The sequence below is a fragment of the Nycticebus coucang genome, chromosome 9, assembly GCF_027406575.1.
Source record: "Nycticebus coucang isolate mNycCou1 chromosome 9, mNycCou1.pri, whole genome shotgun sequence".
In the NCBI taxonomy this organism is placed as follows: Eukaryota; Metazoa; Chordata; class Mammalia; order Primates; family Lorisidae; genus Nycticebus; species Nycticebus coucang.
In genome coordinates this window covers 14,409,931-14,435,916 of record NC_069788.1, presented here as the reverse complement: position 1 = coordinate 14,435,916, position 25,986 = coordinate 14,409,931, and the positions used below count along the sequence as shown (strand labels likewise).

General features: G+C 36.8%; 1 protein-coding gene across 3 annotated transcripts in view; it reads left to right on the top strand.

Annotated features, from left to right (window-relative positions):
- The window catches only part of COL19A1 (collagen type XIX alpha 1 chain), a 358,807-nt gene that overhangs the window by 56,090 nt on the left and 276,731 nt on the right, over positions 1 to 25,986 (top strand). For all 3 annotated transcript variants that reach the window (XR_008382367.1, XM_053601516.1, XM_053601514.1), the window contains exons 5-9: positions 33 to 156; positions 1,689 to 1,964; positions 12,365 to 12,445; positions 16,698 to 16,823; positions 17,900 to 17,962. Coding sequence is in view for 2 of the 3 variants with exons in the window: in XM_053601516.1 (XP_053457491.1) it covers positions 33 to 156; positions 1,689 to 1,964; positions 12,365 to 12,445; positions 16,698 to 16,823; positions 17,900 to 17,962 (670 nt within the window). In the remaining variant the exon portion in view is untranslated. The remainder of the gene's footprint in view (positions 1 to 32; positions 157 to 1,688; positions 1,965 to 12,364; positions 12,446 to 16,697; positions 16,824 to 17,899; positions 17,963 to 25,986) is intronic.

Sequence of the window (25,986 nt, the reverse complement as noted above, 5' to 3'; positions counted from 1 at the left end):
TGACTGACAGCAGTTCTTTGTTCCTCCCACAGTAAGGTGTTTCCCAGAGGCCTTCCCGAGGAGTACGCGGTCTCAGCCGTGTTTCGCGTACGCAGAAACACTAAAAAGGAACGGTGGTTTCTGTGGCAGGTGTTAAGCCAGCAGAATATGGCACAGGTGAGGTCCTGTGACAGTTGTGCTTATTCATTTTCCCTTGTGTGATGAGGCCAGGTGAATCTTAAACAGTGTGCACAAATTTGGAAACACATCTAGCGTCTGAATATTCTGTCTTTTAAAGGAATCATCAACAAAGCAAGTATTCTCTTGTAGCTAGGATGGTCTTGCCTCTGTAGTATGAGAGGCTGGTGGGTGAGATAGGTTTAATTTGGGTTTCTTTTTTAGTTTTTTTTTTTTTGTTACAGTTTTTGGCCAGGGCCAGGCTTGAACCCGCCACCTACAGAATATGGGGCCGGCGCCCTACTCCTTGAGCTACAGGTGCCACCCTATTTTTTTTTTTTCTATAATAGACATATATTTTCTGAAGATATTAAACTGCCTTTTCCTCACTAGCTTTATTCACTAATTCCACCTCACTAATAACTTCATTTTCTATTATCTATGATATTAAAAGAGTTCACTGTACGATCTGACAATCTGGGGTGAATTAAGAGCTGAGATAAGTTGGGCACAGTGACTCACATCTATAATCCTAGCACTCTGGGTGGCTCAGATAGGGCAGATTATCTGAGCTCAGGAGTTGGAGACCAGCCTGAGCAAGAGCAAGTCCCCACCTCTACTAAAAATAGAAAAAACAAAGTAGCTGAACATGGCACCTGTAGTCTCAGCTACTCAGGAGGCTGAGGAAGAGGATCACTTGAGCCCAAGAGTTTGAGGTTGCTGTGAGCTACCATGATGCCAGGGCACTCTACCCAGGGTGGTGGAGTGAGTGAGACTGTCTCAAGAAAGAAAGGGGGAATTGAGACTTAAATATTTGTTCCATCATTAAAAAGTTTATAGAGCACATACTATATGCCAGGTATTGACAAGGATAAGAGATCTAAAAAGGAGCCTTAAGTATAAGGGGATGACATTTAGGAGAACAATTCATGCAGCGTAATAGTAATACAATAGGATAAGTACGGTGGTAAAGGTAACCTTGGAGTTGGATGGATCTGTGGGAGCATAAAAAGCGGGGTGAGAACAGATTTATAAAATGTACTATGCGAATTATCAAGGATTAAAGACATTTATCTCAGAAAATGATCATATTCTTATTCTTCTTAAATTAGTAACCTTGAATTCTTTTCTTTAGGAACCTTGAATTCTTGAATTACTTATATAGAACAACAATTGATATACATCCTTATGTATAAATTAGTTAAGATTATATAGTTTATATAATTTTAAATTATATTGTATAATTTACATATACTTATGTAAAATTGTATATATATATATATATATATACACAAACATACACATTTTAAGATGTTGTCTTAAGAAGGAATATATTACATTTCCCAGAATATCCATTTTTATTCCTGGGTATTTGCTGTATTTTTTATATTAACAAACCTGGTGGGCGTAGATGTCATCTAAAAATGTTTTACTAGTTATAATCACATGTATCTTGACCTTTTCTTTGTGTGCTTTAATAATTTTAAACATTTATTTCTAAGCCATTGAAAGATAATTTGCACTGTTCACAGGTCTCTGTAGTGGTTGATGGTGGAAAGAAGGTAGTGGAATTGATGATTCAAGCTGCTGAGGGAGATGTGTTGAGCTTCGTCTTTAAAAATCGAGAACTCCGCCCTCTGTTTGATCGTCAGTGGCATAAACTTGGCATCAGCATACAATCCCGGGCCATCTCACTCTATGTGGATTGTAACTTAATTGCAAGCCGGCAGACTGAGGAGAAGGACGCGGTGGATTTTCGTGGACGGACAGTTATTGCTGCCCGAGCTTCCGATGGCAAGCCTGTTGACGTAAGTTGTGATGTTGGTCATAAAAAAGAACCAGTAACAGTCTTAACTTAATGTCTTAACTTTTAATGTCTCATTAAAAACATCTTTTGTTCACTACTGTGTAGATTCCTTCCTCATCAATTTTATTAATTTAATTTACCATCAGATATATGAAGAATAACTATTGATGTCCAACTGTATTTTCAAGTAACTATATTTTCAAGTATATTATTTTCTTTCTATTTTCATCCCTTTTCTTCAGACAATAAATTTAAAAGAATTAGGTCATGCCTTAAAAAACAATATTATTAAAAGTAAACTTTACTAAATATTGAAAATACAATACAAAACACAAGCTTGGTCTAAACACATATGTTTTGAATAGAAAGGAATGGAAAAAGATTACTTTAAATTAAAGAGTTCCAGATTATTTGATGTTTTCATTCAAGAACAATAGGCTATTTATTCATCCCCCACAATAGCAGTTTCTTTGCATTGCAGACTGTTTTTTCTTAAGCATATAATGGTTTTTTGGGGTTCTATTGGATGGAAACAGTCACTAAATATATCAGTGGGTCATCTGAATGAAAAAAATGACTAGTGGAACACTTTCAGATAAAAAGATTCTTTAAAAGTTACATTTGAAGATAAATGATAGAGATGTATTATTTATTTCTCTAAATAACAAGTCTTATGACCTTTTTTTTTCTTTTTTTAAGTCTTTTTTTTATTATTATTTTTATTGTTGGGAATTCACTGAGGGTACAATAAGCCAGGTTACATTGATTGCAATTGTTACACAATGTCCCTCTTGCAATCATGTCTTGCCCCCATAAAGTGTGACACACACCAAAGCCCCACCCCCCTCCCTCTGTCCCTCTTTCTGCATTTCCTCCCCCCCATAACCTTAATTGTCATTAATTGTCCTCATATCAAAATTGAGTACATAGGATTCATGCTTCTCATTCTTGTGATGCTTTTTTTTTTTTTTTTTTTTTTTTAATTGTTGGGGATTCATTGAGGGTACAATAAGCCAGTTACACTGATTGCAATTGTTAGGTAAAGTCCCTCTTGCAATCATGTCTTGCCCCCATAAAGTGTGACACACACTAAGGCCCCACCCTCCTCCCTCCATCCCTCTTTCTGCTTCCCCCCCCATAACCTTAATTGTCATTAATTGTCCTCATATCAAGATTGAGTACATAGGATTCATGCTTCTCCATTTTTGTGATGCTTTACTAAGAATAATGTCTTCCACGTCCATCCAGGTTAATACGAAGGATGTAAAGTCTCCATTTTTTTTAATAGCTGAATAGTATTCCATGATATACATATACCACAGCTTATTAATCCATTCCTGGGTTGGTGGGCATTTAGGCTGTTTCCACATTTTGGCGATTGTAAATTGAGCTGCAATAAACAGTCTAGTACAAGTGTCCTTATGATAAAAGGATTTTTTTCCTTCTGGGTAGATGCCCAGTAATGGGATTGCAGGATCAAATGGGAGGTCTAGCTTGAGTGCTTTGAGGTTTCTCTATACTTCCTTCCAGAAAGGTGGTACTAGTTTGCAGTCCCACCAGCAGTGTAAAAGTGTTCCCTTCTCTCCACATCCATGCCAGCATCTGCAGTTTTGAGATTTTGTGATGCGGGCCATTCTCACTGGGGTTAGATGATATCTCAGGGTTGTTTTGATTTGCATTTCTCTAATATATAGAGATGATGAACATTTTTTCATGTGTTTGTTAGCCATTCATCTGTCATCTTTAGAGAAGGTTCTATTCATGTTTCTTGCCCATTGATATATGGGATTGTTGGCTTTTTTCATGTGGATTAATTTGAGTTCTCTATAGATCCTAGTTATCAAGCTTTTGTCTGATTGAAAATATGCAAATATCCTTTCCCATTGTGTAGGTTGTCTCTTTGCTTTGGTTATTGTCTCCTTAGCTGTACAGAAGCTTTTCAGTTTAATGAAGTCCCATTTGTTTATTTTTGTTGTTGTTGCAATTGCCATGGCAGTCTTCTTCATGAAGTCTTTCCCCAGGCCAATATCTTCCAGTGTTTTTCCTATTCTTTCTTTGAGGATTTTTATTGTTTCATGCCTTAAATTTAAGTCCTTTATCCATCTTGAATCAATTTTTGTGAGTGGAGAAAGATGTGGGTCCAGTTTCAGTCTTTTACATGTAGACATCCAGTTCTCCCAACACCATTTATTGAATAGGGAGTCTTTCCCCCAAGGTATGTTCTTGTTTGGTTTATCGAAGATTAGGTGGTTAGTAAGATGTTAGTTTCATTTCTTGGTTTTCAATTCGATTCCAAGTGTCTATGTCTCTGTTTTTGTGCCAGTACCATGCTGTCTTGAGCACTATGGCTTTGTAGTACAGACTAAAATCTGGTATGCTGATGCCCCCAGCTTTATTTTTATTACTAAGAACTGCCTTAGCGATACGGGTTTTTTTGCGGGTCCATGCAAAATGCAGAATCATTTTCTCTAAATCTTGAAAGTACAATGTTGGTATTTTAATAGGAATGGCATTGAATAGGTAGATTGCTTTGGGAAGTATAGACATTTTAACAATGTTGATTCTTCCCATCCATGAGCATGGTATGTTCTTTCATTTGTTAATATCCTCTGCTATTTCCTTTCTGAGGAGTTCATAGTTTTCTTTATAGAGGTCCTTCACCTCCTTCGTTAGGTATATTCCTAGGTATTTCATTTTCTTTGAAATTATGGGGAAGGGAGTTGTGTCCTTAATTAGCTTCTCATCTTGACTGTTACTGGTGTATACAAAGGCTACTGACTTGTGGACATTGATTGTATATCCTGAAACATTACTGTATTTTTTGATGACTTCTAGGAGTCTTGTGGTTGAGTCTTTGGGGTTCTCTAAGTATAAGATCATGTTGTCAGCAAAGAGGGAGAGTTTGACCTCCTCTGCTCCCATTTGGATTCCCTTTATTTCCTTGTCTTGCCTAATTGTATTGGCCAGAACTTCCAGCACCATGTTGAATAGTGAAGGTGACAGAGGACAACCTTGTCTGGTTCCAGTTCTAAGAGGAAAAGCTTTCAGTTTTACTCCATTCAGTAAAATATTAGCTGTGGGTTCGTCATAGATAGCTTCAATCAGTTTTAGAAATGTGCCACCTATGCCTATACTCTTCAGTGTTCTGATTAGAAAAGGATGCTGGAATTTATCAAATGCTTTTTCTGCATCTATTGAGAGGATCATGTGATCTTTATTTTTGCCTCTGTTAATATGGTGGATAACATTTATGGACTTGCATATGTTAAATCAGCCTTGCATCCCTGGGATTAAACCTACTTGATCATGATGTATGACTTTTTTGATGATAAGCTATAATCTATTGGCTAGGATTTTGTTGAGAATTTTTGCGTCTATATTCATGAGTGAGATTGGTCTGAAATTCTCCTTTTTGTTTGGGTCTTTTCCTGGTTTTGGTATCAGGGTGATGTTTGCTTCATAGAATGTGTTGGGGAAGATTCCTTCTTCCTCAATTTTTTAGAGTAATTTCTGCAGTACAGGAATAAGCTCTTCCTTGAAGGTTTGATAGATTTCTGCTGTGAAGCCTTCTGGACCAGGGCATTTTTTGGTTGGAAGATTTTTTATTGTTTCTTTGATCTCAGTGCTTGAAATTGGTCTGTTCAGGAGCTCTATTTCTTCCTGGCTAAGTCTAGGGAGAGGGTGTGATTCCAAATATTGATCCATTTCCTTCACATTGTCAAATTTCTGGGCATACAGTTTCTGGTAGTATTCAGAGATGATCTTTTGTATCTCTGTGGGATCAGTTGTTATTACCCCTTTATCATTTCTGATTGAGGTTACTAGAGATTTTACTTTTCTATTCCTCGTTAGTCTGGCCAATGGATTATCTATTTTATTAATTTTTTCAAAAAACCAACTCCTTGTTTCATTAATTTTCTGAATGATTCTTTTGTTTTCAATTTCATTGATCTCTGATTTGATTTTGGATATTTCTTTTCTTCTACTGAGTTTAGGCTTAGATTGTTCTTCTTTTTCCAAATCCATAAGATGGCTTGTGAGACTGTTGATGCTCTCTCTTTCTGTTTTTCGAATGTAGGCATCTAAAACAATGAATTTTCCTCTCAAAACTGCTTTTGCAGTATCCCACAGGTTTTGGTAGCTTGTGTCTTCATTGTTGTTATGCTCAAGGAAGTTAATGATTTCCTGTTTTATTTCTTCCTGCACCCATCTGTTATTCAACAGAAGATTGTTTAATTTCCATGCCTTTGGGTGGGGTCGAGCATTTTTGTTAGAGTTGAGTTCCACCTTTAGTGCCTAATGGTCTGAGAAGATACAAGGTAAAATTTCAATTCTTTTGATTCTGTTGATATTTGTTTTGTGTTCCAGGATATGATCAATTTTGGAGAATGTTCCATGGGGTGATGAGAAGAATGTATATTCTTTATCTTTGGGATGGAGTGTTCTGTATGCGTCTATCAAGCACAGTTGTTCTAGGGTCTCATTTAAATCTCTTATATCTTTGTTTAATTTCTGTTTAGAGGATCTGTCCAGCTCTGTAAGAGGAGTGTTAAAGTCCCCTGTTATTATGGTATTATCAGATGTCATATTGCTCAGACTGAGTAAGGTCTGTTTCAAGAATCTGGGAGCATTTAAATTGGGTGCATAGATATTTAGAATTGAAACATCTTCTTGTATTTTTCCCTTGACCAATATAAAGTGACCATCTTTGTCTTTTTTGACTTTAGTTGCTTTAAATCTACATGAATCTGAAAATAAGATTGCAACTCCTCTTTTCTTCTGAATGCCATTTGCCTGAAAAATTGTCTTCCAACCCTTGACTCGGAGCTTTAATTTGTCTTTTGAAGCCAGGTGTGTTTCTTGCAGACAGCAAATGGATGGCTTGTGTTTTTTAATCCAGTCAGACAATCTATGTCTCTTCAGTGGGGAATTCAAGCCATTAACATTTATTGAGATAATTGATAAGTGTGGTAGTATTCTATTCATCTTATTTTGTGAGAGTCCATTGCTTAGTTTTATCTTTTGCATCAGTGTTGAGGTTAGATTCTGTCCTTTAATTTCTGAGTTCTTACTTTGCTGCTGATCCTTTGTGGTGGTCAGTGTTGAAGAACAGGTTGAAGTATTTCCTGTAGAGATGGTCTTGTTGTGGCGAATTTCCTCAATGTTTGTATATCCGTAAATGATTTGATTTCTCCATCAATTTTGAAGCTTAGCTTAGCAGGGTACAGAATTCTGGGCTGGAAATTGTTCTGTTTAAGTAGATTAAAGGTAGATGACCATTGTCTTCTTGCTTGGAAAGTTTCATTAGAGAAGTCTGCGGTCACTCTGATGGATTTGCCCCTGTAGGTCAACTGGCACTTACTCCTGGCAGCTTGCAGAATCTTTTCTTTTGTCTTGCCTTTGGACAGGTTTATCACAATGTGTCTTGGAGAAGCTCGGTTAGAGTTGAGGCGACCTGGGGTCTGATATCCCTCTGAAAGCAGTGTGTCAGAATCTTTGGTGATATTTGGGAAATTTTCTTTTATAATATTCTCTAGTATGGCTTCCATTCCTCTGGGGCATTCTTCTTCCCCTTCTGGGATTCCTATAACTCGTATGTTGGAACGCTTCATAAAGTCCCATAATTCTGACAGTGAACGTTCTGCTTTCTCTCTCTTCTTTTCTGCCTCTTTTACTATCTGAGTTATCTCAAGAACTTTGTCTTCTACCTCTGAAATTCTTTCTTCTGCATGGTCTAACCTGTTGCTGATACTTTCCATTGCGTCTTTAAGTTCCCTAATTGACTGTTTCAGTTCCTTCAGCTCTGCTATATCCTTTTTATATTCTTCATATCGTTCATCTCTGATTTGATTCTGTTTTTGTATTTCCTTTTGGTTATTTTCCACTTTATTAGCAGTTTCCTTCATTGTTTCCATCATTTCTTTCATTGTTTTCATCATGTGTGTTCTAAATTCCCTTTCTGTCATTCCTAACATTTCTTTATAGGTGGAATCCTCTGCAGTAGCTACCTCATGGTCCCTTGACGGGGTTGTTCTGGACTGGTTCTTCATGTTGCCTGGAGTTTTCTGCTGATTCTTCCTCATGAGTGATTTCTTTTATCTGTTTCCTTGCCCTAATTTTCCTTTCACTTCCTCTTGCTCTTTAAGTTCTCATGCCTGTAGACTAAGGGTTAGATGAGTCCTTTTGGTACAGGACCAGAAGGGTGAGAAGGCTGAAGAGCAAGAAAGGGATGAAAGAAAGGAGAACCAAGTGAAAAGAAAAAAAAAATAGAGAAAGGAGAGGGGATGGGTAAAAGGAATATTGACAAAAAGAAGAGAGGCACAGAAAGAGGGAGACAGAGCAATATAGGTGTACAGTATGGTACTTTGACACAACCTTAAAAAAAAAACCATCTTCTGGGGGTGCCCAGTTGGGTGGTTCCCTTGAGGTCAGCAGCTCTTTGCTAACGTGATCAGACACAGTACCCCACCTCCCCCAAGTACAGAGGAAAGACAAAAATGCTATAAATCAAACCAAAACAAGCAAACAGAAAACTTTTTTTGGGTGAAAAAACAAATAATAGCGGTAGAAACAGTAGCAAAAATGAAGTTCTAGTTATTAAAAAAGGCAGCAATGGGAAATTATAATTAAACTAGAAAAATTGAGAAAGAAAAAAGATCTGTACGGAAAAGGTTGAAATTAAAAAACAAAACAACATCAACAACATCAAAATAAACAAAAAAACAACCAAACAAAAAAAAAACAAAACACAACCAAAAACAAAGCAGTATGTATATGTCGTTGAATATTGTCTGGGCAACACGTGGTCTTCTGGGGTATGAGATGTTAATCACAGTTCTGATACGACTGGAGGCTGCTGATTTCTCAAACCCCAGCAGGTAGACACCCTAAATCTCTCTTCAGTCCACTTAAAAGGCACTTTGAACTTGTAAACTTGCTGAGCAGAAGCCTTTCCAGGAAAGTGCTTGTCGCTGGAATCACTGCTGAAGTGGCTATCCACTTACCTAGTGTGCCAAACCCGGTCTCACTCTGCCCCTGAGGGTTAGGGCTGCAAGGCAGCTCTGACCCCACCCTTAGGCTACTCGGTCGCTGGATTACCAGCTCCTACCCGATTCTAGCTCTGCGACCCTGAGGGTGGAGCTTGCCGGGGCAGATCGCTCACAATGGCTCCCTGTGGCTCACAGCCAAACACTATTAGCTCCGTCTGGCTCAGCGGCTCAGACTGGGGCCCTAGACAATGGCCAAAGTTCTCTGCATTCCCGCTCAGGCTCTCCCCAAGGCAGCTCAACTGAGTGCCAAGTCGAAAGACACCAAAACAGTTCACAGGTAAGGCCTTTCTGGTTTGCAGTCTCGCTGCTGCTGAACTTACAGTTGCGGGAGGGTTTAGACCGATTGAATACATGCGACCACTTGCCAGTTTTCCAATGTTTTAGTCCTCCTCTTGGGGTCCAGAAGTCTTTCGCTGACTCTCTGTATCCTCACAGGGGTGATGTTAGGCAGATCCCACCAGCCAGAGATGCCTGGAGTCCTATCTCCCCAGAATCACGGTGCCCAGATGCAAGGAAGCTGTTACTCGGCCGCCATCTTGCTCTCCTCCCTTAAGTCTTATGATCTTAAAGAGGTGAAATACGTCTATAGTTGATGGCTGCGTGTCTTCCTGTGGGTGGAAAACCCCTGAAAATAATCTGAATGTGGATCACCAATGGGAAATGCTGATGTTGTTAACACAAAGCACCTAACAGATCAATTTTATTTCAAAAATATAACTTTGTGCAAATACATATTTGGCCGACTTATTATTTCTGAGGTCCTTTTAGGAAGGAGATATGTGTGTTTATATGTAATATTATTTTAAATTATTTTCTCTTAGAGATGATGAGTGAGCAAATCAGAGAGAATAGCACATCTAGGGCCCAGGGATGACCAGGAAAGTAGCTCAGAACAAAAGAAGCCACCCTTACAGACAGGACTTCATGGCATCATAGACAGTGAGCTGGCTTGGGAGTTTTATAAATGTGGTTTAAATCCTGGCTGGGCTACTTAATTGTCATGATCTGTTCACTTAAACCTTGCTAGCTATAACTTGTCCAGGCCTTGGTCTCCTCAATTATAAAACAGAGGTGGTAGATTTACTGGTTGTGATTATGTAAAATATATGCAGTTGCGCCTAATATATGCCCAGTTCTCTATAAATTCATTGATCTATCTAGGGCTAGACATGGCCTTCAACCCTGGCATAAGACGGTGGAAAGAAACAAAACAAAACTGATGGTCCTGCTCACAGAAACCTCCAAGGCTGATAGAAGGATTAAAATCCATGTCAGTCAAAGGTGGCTGCTAAATAATAAGAACATTATTAATCATATCAATAATAATACTGGAAAGACCCTTCAGTAGGGTCTCTCTAAAGGCACAAGGAGAAAGTGGCAGAAGTAGGTACAGTCTAGGGAGATAAGAAGTCACCTTCAGGGACTAATTTTTCATCATCCCTGTTTAACTCTGTGATTCAGAAGATCTGCTGTAGTGTTAAGATATTTTATTTGGGCTGTATGTTTTTGCAAAACATAGCCTAATGGTTGAGTTTAATTTCACATATCCTACTCATGTGCTTTTTTGAGAAAGTGATAAAACTGATGTAAAGGATTTTTTTAAAAAACAAATCTTTATTTTGACAAGGATAAGTACATACTTAACCCTGAACAGTCTCCTTTGAAAGTACTGTTGTCAGAGAAAGATTCTTAAGTTTAACTAATGAATAAAGAAACCACAGATATTTTAGGTTGATTATAGTTTCAATATCATAAGTACTCCGTTAGTTTCTAATTCTTTGAAAATTGATGATATATCTTTAGTTAAATAAAATAATTAAGCACACTAGATAGTCTATAATAGGATTTCAATCCATTGGCTATTTTGATAACAATGATGATGATAAACTAGTTTTAGTTAAGAACAATATTAATTATTGGAGTCCCCATTCCTCATTCTGCCTAATTGGTACGTTACTGCCAGTATTTCACTGGACTATGTAAGACAGTCTATTTAAACTTTACAAGTAAAAGTTAACTCCATAACCTTGCAAAAAGTTTTAAAAAATGATAAATTTCATTTACTCTGAGTTTTGCATTGTCAGCAGATCTTTGGTGGCTCCTGAATCTACAAGGTATCTAAAGTTCTTGAAGCTTTCTATGACATAAGTAGATTTTATTTATCTCAGTGTGAAATAAAAGTTGTAGCATTTTTCTCCTTTTTTTGCTTGACAACTAATGTCTGCTTTCTATTATCATAGGATTAATTATTCCAACATTACAGTTAATTATTCCAACATTACTTTCTTTTTATAGGAAGTACTTATTGACCTGAAGGTAATACATTAATAGCTCTGTTGCTTTGGGAGACAGAGTGGGGGGAGAGAGAGAGAGAGAGAGTGAGGAGAAGAAGAGAAAAAGAGAAAAAAAGAGAGAGAGAAGTATGGGAGGAAAAAAGAGAGGGGGAGAGGAGAGAGACTGTTTCTGATTTATATGTCAAATTATCATGCGATTTTTAATTAAGTTATTAAATTTATAGCTACAGACTAATGTCAAAGCTCCAATCAGGATCTACTTATATAAGTATTATGTAATACAACATTCAGTGATTAAGGAATTCAAATAGCTTATTTATTCATTTATCGTATTGATATTTTACCAATAGTACTACTATTTAGTCTTTTAAGGTGTTGGTTTGATCTCATATTTAAAGGCATCATTATTATACTTTCCTTAAACTACTTTTAATTTCAATACCAAAAACTGAATCTGGGCTAAGCAAATAGAACCAATTATTTTGTATAAAAATTGAGCCTTTCCTACCAAAAAAAAAATGAGTCTTGTCCAGGATTATACCAATATGATATAAAATCAAGAGGTTTTAGACAGAATTTGTGAAATATAGACACATAAACATCTTTTTCTTCCCTTATTGGAAAGTGTTCATCTACCTTAGGGCCTCCAATAGGTCGGGAACTACCGGTAAAGCCTTTCCATCATGTACTCATACCCTTAATTGGACCTTTTCTCCATCATTTTTTACTTTAAATTTCCTCATTTTGTGGGCATACTTTATTGTAATGTGTAACTATGCCTTTCCTTAAGTAAATACTCATTTTTTGTTGTTTGAAACAATAATCTAAGGTTTGCGGTTTTCATTGCTTGATGAAAGTATCTGTACATCTGTCTCTCTGACTCTCTATTTCTCAAGGGGTCCTAAAATAATGAACCTAAAATTAGATAAAAACATGAGAATATCTACCAGTAATTTATTTGTATTAGCTCCTTTTTTTCCAGTTAAATTACCATAGTTTTTAGCTGCCTGAGTGTGATACTCAAAAAACTGATGATGTTTCTTATTATTTTTTAATAGATTGAACTTCATGAACTTAAAATCTACTGTAATGCAAATTTCGTAGCTCAAGAAACATGCTGTGAGATATCAGATACTAAGGTAAGTTAATTTTCTTGGCTGGGGAAGAATAAAGAATGCCAATTATCTTTTTTTTTATTTGCAGTTTTTGGCTTGGGCTGGGTTTGAACCCGCCACCTCCAGCATATGGGGCCCACAGCCTACTCCTTTGAGCCACATGTGCCACCCAAATGCCAATTATCTTTTAGTTGCATGGTCTGTGGAGTCCAAATGTAGGGTAGCACTCAGTATCATCTTTAAGGTCTAAGTAATTTATTTTGAGTAAGAACAGATTCTTAGTCTTCCCCACAGTTTCTTTCACCATTTAAATCCCAGCATTTCACCTTGAACTTTGGGAAAAATATGTCCTCACTTGGAACTCAACATAATCAGAAAAGAATTTAAGCCTTTCTCCCTAAACTATTTTCTGAGAGTACAGGCATCATTTTCTAGTTACAGAAGGCTTAAACCTACCATCTTTTTTATTCCCACTCATTTCCCTTTTCTAGCCTGTCCCTCATCTTGGCTCATTCACTTTTGTAAGTGACACATATTTCGGCCTTCTCTTCCTTTTCCCTGGGACTCAGTTATACTTTGGCTTCAAGGCCCACATTTATCTCATCCCTGGACTATTGGATTATCATGTCAGCTGGCTTCTCTATCTCCAGGCCTTTTCCTTTGCAACATAACCAGAATAATTCTCTCGTTTCTGTATTTCTTCACTCTCTTCCAGCAAACACTTATTATTCAAAAACACTGATCTTCTAGACACTGTTCTAAAGAACAGAGCTAACGAACATGAACAGGGCACATTTCCAGCCCCTCTGTTCTGAGGCCTGAAGTGACTCTCTGCTGGCAACAAAATAGAAATCAGTTCCTTAGCTTCTTGTTCTAAATATTCCCAACCTAATTGTACAATTATTACTTTCTAAATTAAAAAAAAAAAATTTTTTTTGAGACAGGGTCTTACTCTGTCACCCTGGGGAAAATGCCATGGAATCATAGCTCACAGCAACCTCAAACTCTTGGGCTTGAGCAATCCTCTTGCCACAGCCTCCCGAGTAGCTGAGACTACAGGCGCTCACCACAACGCCCAGCTAATTGTTTTTTTTTTTTTTTTTTTTGGTAGAACTTAAAATAGACCTTCCATTTGTAACTAAGCTTTCTTATGCTGATATTTCCTTCCAAGAGAAATAATCAATGCTTTTTATAGTTCTCATTATAATGGTCATCTGTGCTTATGTTAATTATGTATAATTACATTTGGTTTCTTTTTAAGTACAATTTAGACTCAGTGAAGGAAGTTTTACTTTTATATTTTTCTATTTATTCCTGGTGATTTGTTTTGAGAAGTTACAGAATTGTTTGATTTGTTGGCTTATCAACTACTAAAAGTGATAAATGGGACAGAAAGATCTTTGAAAGGGGCTATTTCTAAAAAACTTATAGAAGGAACATATGCAAAGTGAAAGACAAAGTGCTTTTTTTAAATCTCAGACTTCCAGAAGTTCTATATATGGCATAGAAAATTTTATAATTTGTAATTTAAAAATATTTTTACCTTCTGTAGCTCATTTTGGATAGTAGAATAAGAACATGACCAAGTGACCCAAAGCATAATTAAGTCTTTCAAATATTGTCTGTTTTGCTTATGTAACTTGACTTTGCAAAGCATATCTCCAATCCAGTTTATGGCTCTCATTCCAAGGAAAATGAAAGCCAGCCAAATATTTTTTTAATAAATATCTAACAAGACGATTTAAATGCCAATATAAAGACTGGAAATACCTAGGCTTCCTGGAGCTACCCATTTAAATCTTGAAGAGGTTAATTCTCTAAAAGTATTTTTTTAATGATGGTTTTTTTTTTATGGAAGAGCTCTTAAGCAATAATCATCTCTGATTGAAAGTAACAATAATGGTGTTTTGATATATCTAAATATTATTTTTTGGCTGGTTAACATTGTCCTCTGTCATTATATGGATAATAGACATTGTCAACTTGAATTATGAGAGAACTGTTTAAGAAGTATAGGTGATGTATTGCAGGGAGTGTCTTGGTAATTCAAAGCAATGACATGACCTCGCACATTATAAATCACATTTTTAAATAGTTACTGTTAGTTGTTTTTTTTTTTTTTTGGCTGGGGCTGGGTTTGAACCCACCACCTCCGGCATATGTGATGGACACCCTACTCCATTGAGCCACAGGTGCCGCCCTAGATATTGTTAGTTTTAAAGAGTAGAACGTAAGGTCGAACTCATCCCTGTCTACGAAAAAAATAACAAAAGATTATATATTTTTTCTGCCAATACTTTTTTAAAGGGGACCTCACCATACATGTGATGAATAACAAAAAACAGAAACCTGGTACATTTCACATATGGGAATATACAGTTTGGAAGAGTAATAATTATATAAAAGCCATTTAAAGGTATCTTCTGTGCCTCTGATAACAACTGTACTTTTTTCCCCAAATGTTTTGAATTCGGGAAATTTTAATATTGTTTAAATATCTAATTTTGTTCTGGAATTTCAAATCCCACATGTTTTTGGTCTTAATATTGTAAGGACCATTTCAAAGGTGAACTTAATTAGTATTTAAGATCATCTACAGACACGCTTCTTCATTTCTTTTAAGTTAGATTTTTGGTGTCCGAGGCAGTGAGGTTTCATGACCGCAGACACAGGGAACAAATACGAAATATTCTCCACAGCTGTTGGCGCCACCTTGTAAAATATTGTAATGGATATTTAGTAAAGAAAGGTACATTTAGCTACAATTCCCCATTTTCCCTATGTACAGTGACATTAGGGACACCCTTTGTGAAGAAAAGGGGGAAATGGGTAGCATTTGTTGAAAATAAATGAGAAATGGGATTAGAAGGTAAGGGCTAATTATCTGAATATATGTCAAGTCAAAACCAGAGGCTTTACAAGGGGAAAAATCCTTCCTCGTGTGTTTTTTGTTGTCCCCAGGCACATTCTGGGGAGCGTGGACAGTTTTATAGTGAAGTGTGAGACATACTTTTATAGTTGTTTGCATCTTCAATTTCATATAGTGGATCAGTCATCCACAAAAAATTCTGAATGCTAAGTGTGTCTTGGTATCTGACTGGGATCCAGGGCATAAGAACTGGCTGGAAAATCACATCAAATCACACAAGATGAATGAACTATTTTGGTGATAATCATGTTTCACTTGAATGTACAGTAGTTTTTAGACGTTTGGACTTGGAAACTTATTAGGATAATGAAATAAGTAATCATTAGATCTGGAGAGAACACATGTAAAGAACGCGTGGTAAAGACAGGAAACTCATCGTGGTTTTACTGGGTCCTGGGTTTATTACATTTTTATTTTGTAATCACTGCTGCCCATTTTTTGAAGTAAATTTTTTGATACAGAAGCTATATATGTGTATTACAGAAAACTTGGAAAATACAGCCAATTTCAAAAAAGGAGATAAACCACAGTATATAACCACTGACGATCTTTTAGTATTGAATCCTGAAAATACTTTTAAATGCAGATGTAATTTGTGATATACGAAGCAATGTATGAATTCTTTTCCTTAATGATCTGTCATGAAATTGCAAATTCAGAATTAACACCATGGTAAGGAGCCTACTACATGATATTGAGAAGAAAGAATTCATTTATCCTCTTCAGATTCTCCATCTGGATTAACTTTTGAAGAGAAAAAAAAGTTCATTGCTTTGTAATCAAATTTCACTTCATGTTGTCCAGCACTGGCTAAGTAGGAAATCTGCCTGTTGCAGTGGAGACCTTTTCAATATCTTTAAAGGACAGTGGACCAGAACAAAGTATACTTTCATTTATTAACCGTTATCTTAAAATGTAAAAAGAATTTATTTTCTACTTTTGATGCCTTTACCCTCATCTAGTTGCAGGTTCAAATTGCATGCTTTAATGTTTGTTCCCAAAAGGTATATATGTGTATGCATAATGTTTATATAAATTATTTTATTGTACTGATGCAATTATTATAAATGCATGATGTTGCTGCACGTACCATAAGGCACCTGATGCAGCTTTAGAATTCCTCACTAAGACCATCACTTTTAGGTGTTTTTGTGTGTTGTCTTGTGTAAGAAAACAGGGGTCAAGGAAAGACCCAAAGTGTGATAAACATTCGTACACTGGTGTCAACTTTTGGGTCCTAGGAAGGCAGTCAACCCCAGGCATCGCCAGTTTGGTGGGATCCAGTATTTGGAGCATCAGAACGTTTGGAATTGACTTCATGCTCTAAAGCTTGTTTTTGGATTGCAGTGCCCAGAGCAGGATGGCTTTGGCAGTATTACATCATCATCGGTCACTGCTCATGCCGGCAAAATGTCTGCATATCTGCCAGCAAGGCAGGAACTTCCAGACCGGTGCCAGTGCATTCCAAACAAGGTATGCTAGTTCTGTATGTGCCCATGGAAAAGCCACCCTAGAAAGTGAGCTGTGCTTCCTGAATGTGGCCTCTGGTGTGCAGAATGTGTCTTGTCATTCAGAGTGAAATGAATCAAATTCCTAAGTCACTGGAGTAGGTTAGGAAAAGGCGATTGCAGATAGGACTTCCTGGATTTTTACCTGGGTAGTTCTGAGCTTGTCTGAATTGGAAGGACTTTCAAGGTGAAGGAAAGAGCCGCCTGTACTCAGCAAGCATGGAGTGCCGGAATCGGCTGCATTTCTGAAATGCACAGTGCCAGCTCTTCAAAAAACATACACAAAAAATATTCCATGTACCATTTTCTTGTTGCCTGAAGATTGTATTTTCCAGTATCCTCAAAATTTCAACTAACTGTCTCTCCACCATAAGTGGGGTGCAGGGGTAAGCAGAGGGGCTGTGTTAGTACTCAGAGAATTTGTTTCATCTGAACCAACATGATCTCCAGAGGAGGAGGCTGAGCCCAGGGGGCCGAGCCAGCCCCTTGTCCCACATGAACTTCTTTTTGGATGTTACTAGAGTTATAAGGCCTGTGCTAAATGGAGGCTGAGTGACTTTCTCCTATGCCCACAGCAAGAACTTGCTGTATTTCCTAGAGCAGAACATCCCCTAACACTGTAACCCAATGTATTTCCTTACACTTCCCTTTCCAACATCCCTTCACTCCTGGCTGAACCAGGGAGGATGGGAATGGGGTAAACATTTCAAGGAATCTTCCATTTCCTCCTGTGACCAATACTGTCATAATAAGCTTCACAAGAAAAGCAAGAAGGGTCAGGGGAACCATGGAGGACCAGCAAGTGTTCCAGCCCGTGGAAAGTCTGTCTGCTGGAAAAGATGAGAAACTGCGTTTGGGAGGATAGAGAACAGTGAACCGTAGGCACAAGGGGGGAAGGGCATTCCCGAGGACAGACCAGCGTCAGCTCAGAGGAGAGCAGAGTTGTTGCTATTTCTACTTTCATGTTTATGAACTGTTAGTATTTGTCTTTAGATCAATGTGACAGAATGTTTGCTAATGTGGGAATTCATTATTGTTCAGGGAGAAGCAGGATTACCAGGAGCTCCGGGCTTGCCTGGCGAGAAAGGGGAAAAAGGAGAGCCGGTAAGACATGACCAAACGCTATGAGATGAAAGGGGTTTGTTCGAAAGCAACTTAAAAAATGCATCCATCTCATTTTTCTATATTCCATACAAATGCACGTTTCTGTAATAGGCTACTAGAGACTCTTTTAAATGCTGATTTCTGAAATAAGACAGACTACATGAACCCTACAAGTTGGCTTTTGAGTTTATATGGGAAGGCCGGAATGAAATTTGGAAAGACCTGAAACTGCACGTCTTTCTATCTGTAAGCTCTAGCCAAAACTACAAGGCAGGAATGTTTATTTTCTAGTTGTAGCCAGCCTTCTTTAGCATACTTTTCTTCTAGCCTTCTTTAGCACACTTTTCTTCAAATACTTGATGAAATCTTATTTCTCTTACCTGTTGAGCATCTTCTCTGCTGAAGGTTTTTCCTTAGCTCACTCCCTACCTTTCGTTTAAACAGCCAGCCTTTGAGGAGTACTTCCTGTGTGTGAAGCATGTTTCTGGATGTTTTAGGAGATATAAAAAAAGAATGGAATCCTTTTCTTATGAATTTTATTTCTAGAAGGAGATAGAGATAAATTACAAGGAGGTAGATGTGTTAGGTGCTATAGTATAAGAGTTGCAAGTATCTTCAGGAAACAATTTGGGAAGATGAGGAAGAATTTAATACAGGAGATGGGGAGTGAGCGGGACCGCTGAGTGTGTGGTCCCCGTGCCTGGAGACTAGCCGTTCCCTTCTCACCACCTCCATCAATACTTAAATGTAAAGTTTCCCAATCTTTGGTGTCACATCTTTTGTTGGCTAATCAGTTAATTAATTTGTATGATGTTTTTGCTCTCTTTCTGAGGAGAATTTGATTTTAATTATTTTCAAGCCTTAGCTTGGAAGTCCATGGTTTAAATTATTTTCATAATTGGACTTCTTTATAAAAGGTAGGGGGCTGAAGTCTGAGAAGGGACTGATTCTTCAAAGCTTCAACAAAGCTAAATCCTTCGACTCCCCAAAGAGTGTCTGCCTGCTGTATCTTGCATGGGGACTTTTGGCACCATAGCATGTGTTTGAGTAAACATTTTTGAGGGGGGACAGGGCATTTATTATTGCCCTTGAAATCACATTTATTGGGGTACCTTTCAATATCATTATATGAAAATTCAAAATAATTAAACCATATATGGTTCTAAGGACTACTTCAATCCAACTAAACCTGTAAATTATTCTGGCAACAGCAAGTGTTGCTTTGACACTGAGAAGATGCTTTAGATGTCATCTCATCCAATCTTGATGCTATTGATGAGTATTACCAATTTCCAGAGAGAAAAGCTGAGATTTAGGGTAAGGTTAAATTATAGGATCATACAGCCTGTGGCCAAGCTGGGATCTGAACCTAGTCCTGTTGACCCATCTCCATCAATATCCCTTTTGAAGACTGCCCTGCATTCTAACAGCACTTCAGAATAATATATCTGAGTCCTTTGATGAGGGTACTTTCACTTATAATGTTATCTTTTAAACCTCATAAAAAATGTCAACCTGTTAACTTTATCTTCATTTTAAACCTGAGAGAATCGTGAAATGGTGAAATGATTTGCCCAAGGTAACACAATGAAGAAGACGCATGAATTAGAAAGATCTCCAGGTTGATCTCAGCTCTACTCTGGTTAGCAGTATGAACCCGGCCAAGCCACCGGACTCTCCAGGTTTCATTTCCCTTGTCAGTAGAACAGGGTGTCATCATCTGTCTGTCCTCCCTATATCATGAGGTGACACTAAGTGCTTTGAAAAGATACAGGTGGCTTAACTGTTGATGGCTGTGATAAGATACACATTCACCTAACATTTCTTAACTTGCCTTTTCACGTCTTTCATTTACCAATTCTATCTGAGATCACTGGCAAAAGAAGAAATTTCATGTGTTGCTTTTAGAAGGTTTAAAATACTTTTAAAATACCCCTACCCATTTAAAAAATTTTCTGTGTCAGAAGTGTAGTCCTATATGAATAATTACTTTAAAAATTCATTAAATCACCTTTAAATTATTTATTTTAGTAATTAGTCACTTTTGGAGCTTATATTTTTTAAGGACAATTTTTCCCCTCCCTTCTTCTTAATAGTAAGTAGATGTCTCTTACTTTAACATCTAAATATTCATTTTTTTCTTTGTTTATGCATTACCAACTATTTATTGAGTTCCTAATACTATAAAAGTAAATGTGCTGGATGCTAGAGCTGTAGTAATAATAATGAAGCACAAAGGCTGCTCACAGTTCATATAATCTTGGGATAATTTGTTCAAGGGACTTTCCTTCCTTTTATAGAAACAAAAACAGTAGAAAAGAACTAGGAAGGAATTAGTAAAAATAATAAATATTATAAATTTATGATATGTCAAATCTGAAAAATGTACAAAAATGTATTTTAGAATTACACTGCATTATATTACTTCCTATCTATGTTTTAAAAATATTAACATTTATTTTAAACTTTTATACTGGCAAGAGATTTCAGTGGCAAGGTAAGAACAGCTCAGATAAATTGATAACTTACAAAATGAATAATAAATCAGTATCTTCTATTTTTTCAATACATGCACCTGCTTTTGATTAAGCCAACATAAACCTTGCCTTGTAAAAATGACTCTAGATCTCCATGACCAAATGCATTCAGCTTTCCTGGCACATGTGGTAAACATGGATATATTGTTTCATTTTAAGAAGCTGATGATGAATTTATTCCTGTTCCTGTCCCCTCGTGCTATGTGGTCCTGCAACAACAAAAAAAAAAACAAAAAAAACCATTAACGTACAATGAATAAAGAGGGCTTTCCTCTGTGTCTGACTGGCATATAAATTTTGTTATTAGACCAGGTGCACAAAATAATGCTTGCCTTACTTGAAGATTGAAAGTCTAGTTAATTTTGTGAAATGATCAGAAGTTCAGTAGTATTAACAGAAACAGATGTTCTAAAGGTTTTCCTTTTGATCTATAAGCCAAAGAAGGAAAATTTAGGGGAAGCAGGAAAGTGTATTGGAAAGAATACAGTTTTGGAGCCTGAACCCTTAGATCTGAATCCTATCAACCTCTTAATTTGAAAATAATCCTTAATAATGCCTCCTCAGTGGTTGATTGTGAAGAAAGAATACAATATAGTGCCTATAAAACACTTAGGAAGTATCACTATAGATAATCAACAAATGTATTTCCTCTGCTTTTCTATCCACCATGTAATTGTCCACATATTGGAGAAGAGGGGAAGGTGGAGATAATCCTTTTATAGGTTGAGTTTAATTTCATGTATGGTTTGATCAAAACAAAGAAATCTTCATTGTGAGATTATCTCTTAGAGTTTTCAATTGCTTTGATGTTATAGTATGTAAAAATCTTGGCTTTATATGATATCTGTAGTCAACATTCATAATTGATTTATAGTCAGAGTTTTCAAAAGATCACTCAATTATTGGAATATTTAATTAAATTCTGTGTCCTTTATTTCCAATATTATCTGACCTTTCTTGACACTGTATACTGATTTTTTTTTTTTTTTGGCCGGGGCTGGGTTTGAACCCACTACTTCCGGCATATGGGGCTGGCACCCTACTCCTTTGAGCCACAGGTGCCACCCTGTATACTAGTTTTTAAACATGTTGCTTGCATTGTTTTCCTTAGAGAAGATTGACTAAAAGCTATTCAGATACAGTTTTAATTTACTTTTTCTCATTGGCTATAAGATACATAAAACTAATCTTTTGGTGCATTTTACTTTTGGCCAAAAGAGATAAAATAAGAAAAAATTTAAGAATACAACTTCTAAATCTGTTTTCAAATTGTGTATAATACACTACAGAAGAGTATATCTCAAAGTGTTAAGATTTCTATTATTCTTTCTAGTTGACATGTACTACTTGTGGGGTATAGTGTAACATTGTTGATTTCTTTAGAAAATGTATAATCACTAAATCAGAGTAATAAGCACATTCATCCATCATGTCCCACATTTATCATTTCTCTGTGTTGGGAATATTCAGAATCTTCTGTTTTAGCTATTTGAAAATAGAAAATTATTGTTAACTATAGTCACCTTTCCATGCTGTAGAGCACCAGAATTGATTCCTCTTTCTAGCTGTAATTTTGTATCCATTTCCCAACTTCTCCTTATCCCTACCTCCCTCTGACCCTTCCCAGCCTCCAGTAGCCACAATCCCACTCTCTACTTCTCTTAAGGTTAACCTTTTTAGCTCCCACGTATGAGGAAGAACAGGCAATATTTGTCCTTTCATGCCTGGCTTATTTCACTTAACGCACTGTTCTCCAGGCTCAACCACATTGCCATCAATGACATGATCGGATTTCATTCTTTTTTAATGGCTGGATAATATTCCATTGTGTGTGTAGATGCATATATGTATGCATAATATGTACACGTGTATATATATCTCATTTTCTTTATCCGTTCATCTGTTGATGGATAATCAGGTCCATTCCGTATCTCGGATATTCTGAGTAATGCTGCAGGAAACATGGGAATGTGGGTATCTCTTCCACATACTGATTTCCTTTTCTTTGGATAAAAACCCAGCTGCAGGCTCGCGGGATCACATGGCAGCTGCATTATTGGTGTTTGGAGCAATCTCTATACTGTTCTCCATCATGGCTCTATTCTAATTTGCATTCCCACCAACGGTGTCTGAGCTTCTCCTTTCTCTGACTTTCTGTCAGCATTTGCAATGGCCCATCTTTCTGATAGTAGCCAATATGACTTGGTGGCATGATATCTTATTGTTACGATTTGTACCTCCCTGATGCTTAGTGATGTTGAGCACTTTTTCATTTTTTTTTTCCATTTGTATACCTTCTGACACGTGGCTATTCAGATCATTTGCCTATTTTTAAATCAGATTATTTGTGTGTTTTTTGCTGTTGAATTGCTTGGGTTTCCTGTATATTCTGGATATTAATCCCTTCTCAGTTGCAAACATTTGCTATCATCCCATTTGTCAATTTCTGCTTTTGTTGCCCCTGCTCCCAAGGTTGTATCCACAAAATCTGTGCCCAGATATCTCACAGCATTTCTCGCCAGTGGTTTCAGGGGCTCACGTCCTCCATTCAAGTCTTTGATCTCTTTGGAGACGATTTTTTACATGATGAGCCATAGCGGTCTAGTTTCACTCTTCTGCATATTCAGCCCCATTCGTCAAAGAGAGTGTTTTTGCTCAATGCACTTTCCTGTCACTTCTGTCGAAAATCAGTTGGTTGTAAACACATAGATCTATTGCCGGGTTCTCTATTTTATCCCATTGGTTTATATCTTTGCCTTTAGGCCACTCTAAAGGTGCTAAGTTTTGAGAATCCTTAGTGTAACAGTAACTTTAGGGAGAATAAGTTTTACTTACCCACAGACACTATACTATTCTGAATAATCATATTAATCAATCCTGTTTGATCTGACGCAAAACCACTATGGCCTTGTACGTCGTTAAGATCAACCACTAGCTCTAACCCTAGGCTATCAGGCTTCACGTAATGCGTCCAGCCCTCTCCTGCCCCACTCCTTGCTCCTTGTACCGTCCCTGCCCTCTCTTCTAGTTCACTTCTGCTCCAGATTCTTTCTATCAGGTTACATATACCTGTAATTTTTTTTTTAAATGCACTTGACTCTCTTCTTCACATCATTTATGTCTTTGCTCAAAATTCACGCGAAAATGAAAAGGCCTATTCTAACACCTCTCCATAAAAGGCATCCATCCCTCCATCCAACCTCTGTCTTCTTACTTTGCTTAGCATTTATGTTGCCACTTGACTTCGTCATTTTGCATCTAGTTTTTCCCCATTAGAATATGATTTCTGTGAAGTCCCTACACAGCGACACATGACAGGAGCCAAAAATATATTGAGCACCATATCTCAAGGGAAGTCAAAATCATCCACTCAGCTGTTTCCAGACATTGTTAAGTTCTGTTCCCCAATTGCTAAGGAGATTCTGCCAAGTGGGACAAAAAATCAATTCACCAGGAAAGAGCGAAATACGATAATCCTAGAAGAACATTATATTATTCATTGCTGTTCTACTACATTTTTTCTTTTAGAAAAACAATTTCTTGGGTGGCGCCTGTGGCTCAAAGGAGTAGGCCATATGCCGGAGGTGGTGGATTCAAACCCAGCCCCGGCCAAAAAACTGCAAAAAAAAAAAAAAAAAAAAAAAATTCCTTTCACATTGATGCTTACCAGTTTTAGCTAGATATTTGCCATTATTTAATGAAGAAGAAAATTCCCTTAGAAAACAGCCACAAGTTTTGACACCATTTAGCGTCTATCTTTGTTTGACTATTTTCTTATCCGGGAAAGGTTTCTCAAAACTTATCCAGGAAGATTATCCAAAGTTAACACCTTTAGATTGACATAAAGACAAATACATAAACCAATGAAATAGAACAGAGAACCTAGAAATAAATCCATGAATTTACAGCCAACTGATTTTTGACAGGGGTCACAGGAACATGCATTGAGGAAAAACACTCTCTTTGATAAATGGTGCTGAGAAACTGGATATCCATATGCAGAAAAGCGAAACTAGACCCCTATCGCTCACCATATACAGTCTTTTAATACGATTCACCAGTTTGGGTCTTTGTTTTATAAAGCTGATGCTCTCTTCTCATGGAGTATTATGGTTATAAATACTACCACTTATATTAAAAACCTCATCGTGATCAGTATTCTGAATCAGGGCACCTAATCAAACTATTCTGTGTCCAAGACCAAACTCCGTATAACATTATTTGAAATAATAATTAATGCTTTTCTTTCATTCAGACTCAATTACTATAATTTTCAGAATCTTTTAATTCCCTTTTCTTAGCACGTGTAGTTAGCAACCTAATTACTTAGCAACCACATTGCTTTCTCTTTAAGACCCTTGTTAATACCCTCACCCGCTTCAGGTTGAAATTCTCGTAGCATTTTATAAAATAGCAGCTAAATTTTAATGTTCCTGAATCTTCAGGGAAGTGTGATCTGAGCTCAATTTTGAGAGATAATTTTCCAGGCTGGTTTTGTATTATTATCTACCATTTTTCTAGTTAATTTGCCAAAATGTGTTGTCTTTATGCAATGATTGCTTTGCTGAGGTACTTTGAGGGAATATCAAAACAATTTTAAATGGAAAAAGTTAACTTAATCCTTAGTCAGAAACAGGTATTGATTTCCCTGCCCTCCAGTCCCACTACAGAAGTTTCTATTTTGAGTAGTTGAATAAGCTAACCTAAGGACTGCAAGTAAAGTTTTCTCTTGTTTTCTGTCTAGTCTCATGTTACTGAGATAGATACTCAATCTGCAGCTATACCACACTAATACAAAATTGAAAATGAATCCAAATATGATCACATGATAGATAGGAATATCTATCTTCTTTTAGTAATGACCTCATAGAAGTAGGATTTAATATTCTGCTTTCAACTTCTTTGCCTGTGTCAATACTAGAAATGAAGTGTCAATTCATCTTTTCTAATCCTATATTAAAAACATGGACAGGATATTTTTTATGTATCAATTTTACCCAATCTGGTCCTCATGTAATCGACAGGAATTTGTTTGAAGGTAAAATTAACTTGTGTGTCTTAATTTGAAATTGACAAGTAACGTCATTGTAATGGTGGGTGTTATTGTACAGTATCTTCACAAAATTACGAGTGTTAATGATAGAGTAACTCATCTAAAAAGTTTATATTACCTTGTTCTATTCCCATAGGCCTCATCGCACTAATTTTTCTAGTCCTGCTTGGCAATTTAGGTGGAAGAGTGGGGAAGCAACTGTTGGATTGAGGATGTAAAATCAAACACACTAAATGAAACAAATAAAGATATCTCAAAAAGTCTGAAATTCAGTGAATTATTTGAATTGAAAGCGTCAGCCAGGATGCAGCTTTTAACTCATTTAAATGCATTTCTGCATTTAACTGAGGTTGCAGCAATAGAATTACTCCTCATCTTTGGAAAATATAGAAGAAATGTCAGAACTGATTTATATAATATACATCTGTGTGAAT